Genomic DNA, 9,761 nt, shown 5'->3' with positions numbered 1-9,761 from the left:
TCTAGAGGGGAAGAGTTGAGTAAAAGTTAACGAACGACGACGGACGCCAAGTGATGCGAGAAGCTGAATTGGCCCTTTTGGAACAGGTGAGCTAAAAAGTCACACATCTAGTAGAAAAATATCAGCAATTAAAGCACTTCATGTATAATTCAAATTCGATTTTATTCGTTAAAAAGTGTATGTTCACTTGTGTTAATACGTCTTTTGATTGAGTAAATCCATTTAAATTGATATTTTATAGTGTGCATTTATATGTTGTGATATAACCCTATTGTTTCAGATAAAGGTGAGGGTTGGAACTTATTAATACAATTAAACCCTCTGCATTTGGTTGCACCTGTCCATGATGTTCAGTACTGTTCATGACTTGTTCCTCAGACGCAAATCATTCTTAAATTGTTAAAAATTTCTACTACATATAGCCTGTGAATATAAACTTGTATATTAAAACATAAACAAATATAACGCTTTTTCGACTTAAGACGACCATTTGTTTTTCAGAGTGGATTGGATATTTTTTTTATATTCACTCATTTTTCTGTTCTTTCCAAATCCTATACACAGAACAAAAAATGATCGTCCAATATCATATAAATGTTAGAATAAATTGAATTCTGCTGTGACCGTTTGTCTTGATTTTTTATCAACTGCCTTCACTTCTAATTCTGTATTCCCTATAACAAATGACACTTTCACATCCCTCTCTTCTTGGCAGACGTCGGGAAAATGAATGATAACGGATCCCAAGGGCTTACAGTCCGTCTCATCTATGTAAACAGGTTTTTCATTGGATGAAAAATACAATTCAAATTCCATTGTTTTCTGATTGGGGTCTATAGTTAGATATTCGCTATCAATAGATGTACCGGCATCAACAAGTTGGTTCTTTCTGATAATGACATCAAAAATGTGCTTTGCTAACTTCGGACCATTTTTCTGGACAACAAGATGTGCTTCATCGTGAATAGCTGGATCGAATTCATCGCTAATGCCTACACCGTATGTATATCGCATTACACGGGATTGTACATAGGACGGGTTGTGGCCAAATAAAACAGCCCCTTTTAAAACAGTTAACCCTGCTGCTTCAGGTACGATAACTCTTTTATCAGGAAATTCAGATTTCACTTTGTCTTGCATCAAGGAACTTTCTGCAAATTCACCTACAAGAAGTATCTGAGATACATCAGATACTGCAGGTTCTTGAAGCCTCGTTTTGATAAGATCTAATATACTGTTGATTGTCACATTAAAAAACGCTTTCATTAAACCTACATCAACATGTATTGTAGAATCATAAAGTTCAATAGCACTAGAAAACTTTGATGCACCAATAGCAGACCGGAAGTCCTTACCTAATACTTGTTTACATTTAAAATCCAAGACAGATAATGGAATACTGACTTTCACTTTCTGTGAATTTGTTGTAGTAATATTGCGCTTTACAAGTTCGAACCCTTGGAAAATGTCAATGTAAGCCATTGGATAGTTTTGTTTAATATCTGAAATAATGTCTTGCCCAACTATGGCGGTAAACATTTGTAAGAACCTATCATCCACCGTGGATCCACCATAACTGTTTCCTGTCGCAAAGATCAATTCTCGTAATCTTGAACTTGATATTTTTTCATGAGCTGTAATATCTGTAGTTCCACCTAGAAAGTTAAAAAAAGAAGTTTTTGTTTTCAGTACATTTAAAACAATTCATTAAAAAAACATGACAAAACAAAAGACGAAGTGTCGCTGCCTAATTCTGTTCACCAATCTGTCTTCCTACAACACATTTACACTGTGACTACATATACCAACTGATAATAATGAACCATAATTTTAAACTCCTGTCACCTTTAGAAATTATGTCGCTGTGTTGCTATCCGCTTGTCATACACATACATAGAGCACACATCTTTTTGTTCATTAAGCCATGAAATAAACAGATAAAATCAGCAAAATAAGTTTTAGATTATTCGTAAACTAGAAAAATCAAGCATCCTTTACACGACTGAACAGACTGTACAAGTATGGAACGAATCAGAAACGAGAACATAACAATCAAGAAATTTAAAACGGACGGACGGACAGTAAGTAAGTAAGTGAGTAAGGGACTAACAAACAATTTGTATTCTAATTTACCTCCTAGAGCAACAATTAAGTATCTTGTTCCAGTAAGAGAAGCGCTGAAGTCGGGTAACAGTTGTTGACAAAAGATGGATGCGGCTTCCGGTTCCAAAGCTATCTGAAACTGGTCTTCTGGTATACCAATCTACAAGGGGAACAGTCTGAAAATGTTAATGCAAGACGGGGAAGCCAGGCTTAAAATAATAAATTAAAATGCAACTGTCCAATTTTGATTTTAAATGTAGCCCAATGTTATCTTTATGTTCAAGAAGTACGTCTCAATATTTTGATTAAGAAGCTGTATAGCATTGCTATATAAAATACGGATGTCCATATTTAGAGATTATTCAAAGCGAAATGGTATTCAATCATAGAAACTTCATTTTCTTGGTTTTAAGGATTGCATTTTTCTCTACAGACACTAAAACACCATGTTGTTATTGCCCCAATTAAATTTACTTCTGCATAAGACTAAAATCACTTGCAATGAAAACGCCCCCGACATTAATTTTACATGTATCTTTCTATAAAATATTCCCTTTTAATCAATGAAGATCTGGTAATTTTTTGTATCTAGCATGATATATGTGTCCTAACAAAAAACTGCAAAAGGCCATTTTATCTTTCAATGGTTTAATAATTTCTTTACTTACAAAGTCGATACTTTTTCGTAAGAACTGTTTCGCAGCATCATTCCAGAAGGTCGGAACTGGCATTACCCATCTTATATCTTCCATCTTTACGTCTAAGCCTTTACATTTTATAAAATATACCAGGGATTTCTTGAGAACCAGAATAGTTTCTCGAAAAACAATCAAAGCTTCTATTGGTTTTCCTGCCATATCTTGTATTGTCATTTCAGTTGAAATATGCTAAAAAGAGAAATTTATCATTCTTGATTTTTTTACGGTTTAAAAGTTAAATCATATTAAAATATATCATTCATTTGTATATTGAGCATGTCTTGTTTTAATTGTTATTGTGTATGCATATATATTTGATGAAAAGCTCAGTAGAGTTGAAGTTTGAATAGTTTATCAATATGCCAAATCAAAATAAAGTCACAAAAGCAATAGAGTGAATGAAATCGTTACTACATGGTCCTTTTAGGTGCATGTAGCGAGAACAGAGGAGTAGTTTAACGATTGGTTTATTTATGGCAATAACGCCTTCAATTTATCGTAGAATTTACCTCATTCTCATAAAGATCCATTTTAAATTTCTGCAAAAAGTAATGACCAGTGTGTTGTCCAGTTTTTACCAATTCATTATATAACCTGATTGCATCGTTTCCAAACCCTACAAACTCTTTATTGGGACTAAGTAATAAACACGTTGGTACTTTCTCTACGTGCTGTATGTCCAAAGGATTCTGTCTTGTCGAGAATGCAAATCCAGAATATGTAGTTCCTAAATCCAATGCTGCAACGACTTTGTAATCATCTCTACACGAAGTTATATCTGTAAAAGTCAACATAGATCAATACCTCACAGTTTTCCTTTGTTCAATGCATCCAAAAATTGCTACTACCACGTTTTGTTTATCCAACAACGATTTTACATATACTAGTATTCATATTCCCATAATTAAGTGAAGAGGTAGGGGGCAGTGAAAATACTACATACATGCAAATTAAGCACTTGCTATTTGAAAGATTTGGACTCATAACCTCTGTGTCAGTTGATCAGTTGACATGGTAGTGATATAGAAGTTAAACACCACACTGCATGCGTATGTCTGACAAGTACTATATATACCATGGTTTTTACGAGTTAACATATTTAAACAAACGAATCCGAAGGATGAGTTTGTTTAAATATGTTAATGAGTAAGACACATGGTATATAAAATTTGTAATATAAATAAAATGATTGACAGCTTCAAGACCTTCAACTAATATTGGAAATTGATCACGTTACAGTTTTATCCAATGAAATGGAAGCTCGCGCAAGTCACTTTGCGTCTCGTATGATCTTTTGTGTATTTCATGTAATAGAACCCCCGAATTTGCAAAAAGGAAAGAAAATGTCAGATTTTCCCGATTTTTATTTAGTTTTGCGCCCCGTGTATGGTTGTTTGCGCAAGTAACTTCATAATGTCATCAGACTGAGGTAAACAAAAATATCGGATTCCAGCGTCGGACAAGGAGTAAATAATTATTCTAATGACGGTAAGAATTTGTTTTTGTTTTTGTTTTCAGTATCATACAAATTAATCATATTTTACAGAATGTTCATCTCATTGAAAAATGCGTATTTATACATTTTTAGTTTTCGTACAAACTGCTTTCTTCCGTTATTTTATTAATTCGATTATTCGATTATTTATTAAATGATAAAGCACTGTATTTAAACAGTAGCGGATCCAGTGAGCGTTGATAGTGTACGTTCCCCTAATTGATCGCAGAACAAAATCATGTTTTTTCACAGATATTTGTAGCCGATATTTATTCCTTTTTCTATAGGTACCCCCTTTTTTAAATCGAAATTTAATTGGATCTTCGCAAAGGAAATGATAGTTTCACATTTCATTTTTTTCCCAACTTAAAGAAGAAACATGTAGTAATTGTTTGCAAAATTAGGGGAATTCGTAACAATCCTATATAGTCTGAAAAAGGTTTCTTTAGATTTGGGTACACATAATTTATTGCTTTTTGTAATGAAACTAGAACACACCCGTGATATCGCGGGTCCGTGACTGAATTAAAGTAAATAACAATGCGTAAGCCTTATTTTGGTATTGGTATTATCATCTGATAAAGTCATACCGATTATAAGATACACAGTTTTCTCTGCTTTCAAGATATTTCTGTTTGAACCCGTCGACCTGGAACTTGTGAATTATTGGTATTTATTAATTATTTGGATAACAAAAGGTCCTGTAATGGAGTATTTTTTAATCAACAGCATTGTAAATAAAGTTGAATTCTTGAAAGTGAAAACTGTACCTATGTATATACGCTTTATTTTAAGTCCAGATTTTTAGTATTCGTATTGTTATCTTAGAAAGTCTTACTGGTTAAAATATTGTATATAGTCTGAAAAAGGTTTCTTTAGATTTGGGTACACATAATTTATTGCTTTTTGTAATGAAATGAAAACAAATGAAGATCTTGACCTTTTAGTACGTTTAACAGTTTCTTAATATTTAAGAGGCGGATACATTTTAAAAAAAAGGTGGAGCTTCCGCCATGGAATAACATGAACATGAATATGTTATACCATGGCTGAAGCTCCGCCTTTTCCCCTTTGAATTCTAGTTGAGTTGCATATTTAATTAGCAAAGTATGGTACAATATTAATTTGCATATAATATACCATGGTTTTCCCTCACCACACTTTTTAAGCAAATTATTTCATAAAAACATCAAAGGAAAAAATCCAATTTATGTTAGTACAACTAACGTATAACTTCTATGATTCTCTGGACGCTTCTTATATCGGAGTAAAATATTAACTCAGTTTTTCGTAAATAAATCTCGTAGTTCCCATTAAGGAAAAAACAATACTTTATAAGCCAATGATTTATATGTTTTATATCGCGCCACGTGTTTCAATTTTCATATGAAGCTCCTCGCTAAGATTTTTTACTTACGTTTGGCTGTGTCAGTTGTGCCTGATACTGCGCCGTGTTTTGCTGCAAAGTTTTTAGAAAATTAAATTGAGTAAAGTTGCTAAACCAAATTTTGCTACCAAGTTTTAATGAATGAAAGGGTGAAAATAAAACGTATTTGACAGTATTAAGGTGGTACCCAACACTTTCACTAAAATTAGTTTGGTTCGTTTAATTTTCATAAGATTTTGACAAAGAATTTACTTTGACCCTTTAACAAAAGTATAAAAATTTCAAAAAATTTGAACCAACCGTTTTATCAGAAAAATTACACTGGTCATATAGCAGATTGACAAACACCAATTTTGATCATCGAGAAGCTTAATACACCCTTAACACCACAACTTAATTAAAACGTTTGGGTGACTTTACAGAGTTTTCCCCTGTAGTGTTAGGTACCACCTTAAGTTTTAATTTATTTTCAACGTATAGTACATGTACTTTGAATCAAGACTTGAATCAATGACAGAGCCTAGGAGTTAACAGAATAGAGAATAATGTGCAAAAAATTATACGATAAAGAAATGAAGACTCCTCCCCCTATTTCACCGGGACTTTCGCGACCCTGTTTGAAAGTATCTGACTTGCAATAACACTGCTTTACAGCTGCTATAGAACGATGTATTGAATCGACGAACTCTTTAGAAAGTTTAAATTTTAGAATGCCTTGTGATGACTTCTTGTAATGTTTTTTGTTTGTTTTTGTATTGCTATCTAATCGACATTATCAAACAAATTAGCCGTATCAGAAACTAAAGGAAATACAGTACGTAACGTTTTTAACCAATTAAAATGATTCTTCCGAAAATATCACCTAAAATGCATAAGACTCTGAAACGGCCATTGAATCCCATTTTAAATGTAGACCTTGCATTGAGGTAATTATTGCTAAGTTAATATAGCTGGAACTATTAATGCTAGGAATTTGCATATGCTAATAATGTATTTACATAATTTCCATCCAAATGGACCAGGATGTGTGTACATCGTCTTCTTATCTTTTAATACATCTGCACGTCTATGTTCCCGCCGTACTGAAAAGCAAATAGTTTGGTGAATGTACATTGCATTACGTTCGTAATTTAAGGACCATCAGATATAGCACCTTTTGAAAAATTAGATGACGCTGTGTATATTTGTGCGTTCAAAGCGAAAAGTTATCACCAAAATGAACATAATAAAAGTTGCCAAATGCGTATATATGGGTCCACTACAATATTGTAACACTTCAAATCTATGTAGTATCATTTTGATCGAGTTAAGTTATTTAATCAAACCTGCTTTTTTTTGTACATGTCCAAAGTCACTTGTTATTCAGTGGTTGTCGTTAGGCAGCAACCATTTGATTTTCTGGGGCTATGTTTTTTTTTTGGAAAGAGTTTGTTTCCATTTTTTGGTTGCTGCCTTAGATGATGTGGTTCATACATATTTCTAAGGCCGCATTTATTTCTAACCAAAATTTTGTAAATTTTGTGTCGCTTTTGTTATTTTTTTCTTAACGCTACAAAAGTAGAAACACATACATCTTTTAATAAGTCTTTACTGATTCTGTTTGAACTTTCAATAACGCATGTACATGTTGTTGGTAAACAGACTTTTTACAAACGTATAAACAAATGCTTCGTTTTATCAGGTTGAAGTTAGAAACAAATGTAGCGTTAGTACAAACAAACGAAAAACAACAAACTGTGCAGATGCAGTTTTAGCGTGTGCATAGTTTGTCAAATTTTATGTAAATTTTGAAAACGTATGTTTGAAAAATATGATCAAAACATGTGCGCGCTTATCCGTTTGCATTGTTTGTGCTATAAAGAAATGCACTCTGTGTTTCTCGTTTTTTTTGTGTTTTAATTTTTCTACACTAGTCATTTTGGGATCCTTTATAGGTTGCTGTTCAGTGTTAGCCAAGGCTTCGTGTTGAAGACTTTGACCTATAATGGTTTACTTTTTACAAATTGTGACTTGGATGAAGAGTTGTCTCATTGGCACTCATACCAAATATTTGTATTTCTATTTACCTTTCGGATCAGTGTCTTGTTTAATAGTATGGCATTTACTACACGATTCATTGTTAGCACTATTTTCTATAAAACATTCAGGGCAGATCCACATTTTGATAATTTCTAAAAATAAATAAATAAATCGTCGAAACATCATAAAATAACACGTACATTTTTTTCCTGTTAAAAGTGAATTTCATTTAATATACACTGCCGTGTACATTTTTTATTGTGAATTATTGCTTTTTTGTTTGTTAATTAATTTTTGAACGGCATCAACCCGTCAGTGCAGGATATAACTGTTATGCATATCTCAAATATCTTCGAACTAGATATTTGGTTGTTTATGTATATCCTTGTTAATTTCTTCTTTAAATGATTAAATTTGTTGTAAAATTAGACAAATTGTTTATAAAGAAACTTGTCTGTCTTCGTCTACTTTTTTTCAGGAAGCCTGTTATTGATCTTTTCAATTACAATGTGGACGGATTGTAATCTCTAAAAAAAAACATAGTTGGATTCTCTGAAACATCAATTAAGTTTTATTATAAAATATTGAAAATAACATGTTTAATAAATTTTTTCGTCCGATGCGCTTTTCTGGATTCATCTTCACCAGAAACATTCAAAGCCAAACATTTGAAATCCGAAGATAGATAAGTACCGAAAATCTATCAAAGAGCTATTTGTCAAAAATACATATAGAACAAATACCCAAATTCATCTAAAGCAAACTTTGGGTGATGGAGTTGAAACCTTAGTTTCATAATAATTTCAAAATATTTTAACGGACAATTTTAGTAAAGTTTGTTAAATCATGTCAGTAACGAAGCACTGACTACTGAGCTGATGATACCCTCGGGGACTGATAGTCCTATTATAACCGATCCATAACATAATACGCAAAGCAATGATGGATCAAGAACTTTTCATAAAACGGGGGTGGGGATGGGGCACTGACTGCCCAAGAGGGGTCCTGCTCCAGTTATGCCTCAGTGATTACTTATATATAATCAACCTATTTTTTTCCACAAAAGGGAGATCAGGCCCCCTGCCCCCTCAATCCGCCGCTGCATAGATTTGCAAATGATGTGATTAATGGATTCACACGTAGGTTCATTGATAACATTTCTGTGCAGTGAGGCATTTAACATGTTAAGTTGCATACTAAATTTAGAACATATGTGTTATGTTCATTTTTTGTACATAGATGAGGCCGTTAGTTTTCTCGTTTCAATTGTTTTACATTGTCGTTTCGTGGCCTTTTATAGCTGACTATGCGGTATGGACTTTGCTCATGGTTGAAGGCCGTACGATGACCTATAGTTGTTAATTTCTGTGTCATTTTGGTGTTTTGTGGAGAGTTGTCTCATTGGCAATCATACCTCTTCTTCTTTTTTCATATTTATAAAAAAAAATTAAACGATATGAACTTCAAATATATATTGCTATTGATCGAATTTGACATATTAGATTATACGAGAGACTAACTTAAAGGTTGGAAATAAAATACAAAAGCAAACTCATAATCATAGTACACGGTTGGTAACGACCAAAACTACATGTTTACATTTTCTACAGATAATAATAATGATAATGATATTAAAATGATTGTTTTTAACTGTATATCATAGTTTTTAAAACACAATAATACTTACATTACAATAAGGATGTCATTAATTTTCTACACAATTTCTATAAGATAATTATGTTATATACAAGAAACTAAATTAACACTTAAAAGCGGAAATAAATATACGACACATACATGTATTTATTTATAAACATACACACATATTTAATATATGACATAGGTAGTTATAAATATCATATGACATGGTTTACTTAGTCAAGGGATCAGACGAGATAAACTATCAATCATTGTCAAAGCAATAATGGTTCTATTTAATTTTGACGACCTTAATAGAGTAGAAGATTTCAGTAATAGTTATACACAGGGAGATAGGTGTGTCTGGATAAAAAAAAACTCGACCGGAGACCGGAGGGGTTTCTTATCCAGACACGCCGTA

General features: G+C 32.6%; 1 protein-coding gene across 1 annotated transcript; it reads right to left on the bottom strand.

Moving 5' to 3' along the window:
• Window positions 1-348: 348 nt before the first annotated feature.
• On the bottom strand, window positions 349-9,486 carry LOC134681311 (heat shock 70 kDa protein 12A-like). The gene is made up of 8 exons (XM_063540880.1): window positions 9,390-9,486; window positions 7,750-7,854; window positions 6,682-6,765; window positions 5,714-5,755; window positions 3,311-3,579; window positions 2,772-2,990; window positions 2,134-2,263; window positions 349-1,655 (listed from the first exon to the last, which is right to left on the bottom strand). Exons 2-8 carry the CDS (start codon window positions 7,841-7,843, stop codon window positions 598-600), a joined length of 1,896 nt encoding a protein of 631 aa, XP_063396950.1. The 5' UTR covers window positions 7,844-7,854; window positions 9,390-9,486; the 3' UTR covers window positions 349-597.
• Between the last annotated feature and the right edge of the window lie 275 nt (window positions 9,487-9,761).

This window comes from Mytilus trossulus, chromosome 8 (genome assembly GCF_036588685.1).
Source record: "Mytilus trossulus isolate FHL-02 chromosome 8, PNRI_Mtr1.1.1.hap1, whole genome shotgun sequence".
Classification (NCBI taxonomy): domain Eukaryota; kingdom Metazoa; phylum Mollusca; class Bivalvia; order Mytilida; family Mytilidae; genus Mytilus; species Mytilus trossulus.
Note: the sequence above shows the minus strand (reverse complement) of the source record. Positions and strands in the feature narration are given on the sequence as shown.

Bases quoted from the DNA above. Each gene is read 5' to 3' on its own strand.
- LOC134681311 (XM_063540880.1), bottom strand. From the start codon at position 7,843: ATGTGGATCTGCCCTGAATGTTTTATAGAAAATAGTGCTAACAATGAA. The intron at 2,264-2,771 runs GTAAGTAAAGAA...TTCCCCTTGTAG, and splicing joins TACGAAAAAGTATCGACTTT to ATTGGTATACCAGAAGACCA. The intron at 1,656-2,133 runs GTAAATTAGAAT...TTAACTTTCTAG, and splicing joins CTTAATTGTTGCTCTAGGAG to GTGGAACTACAGATATTACA.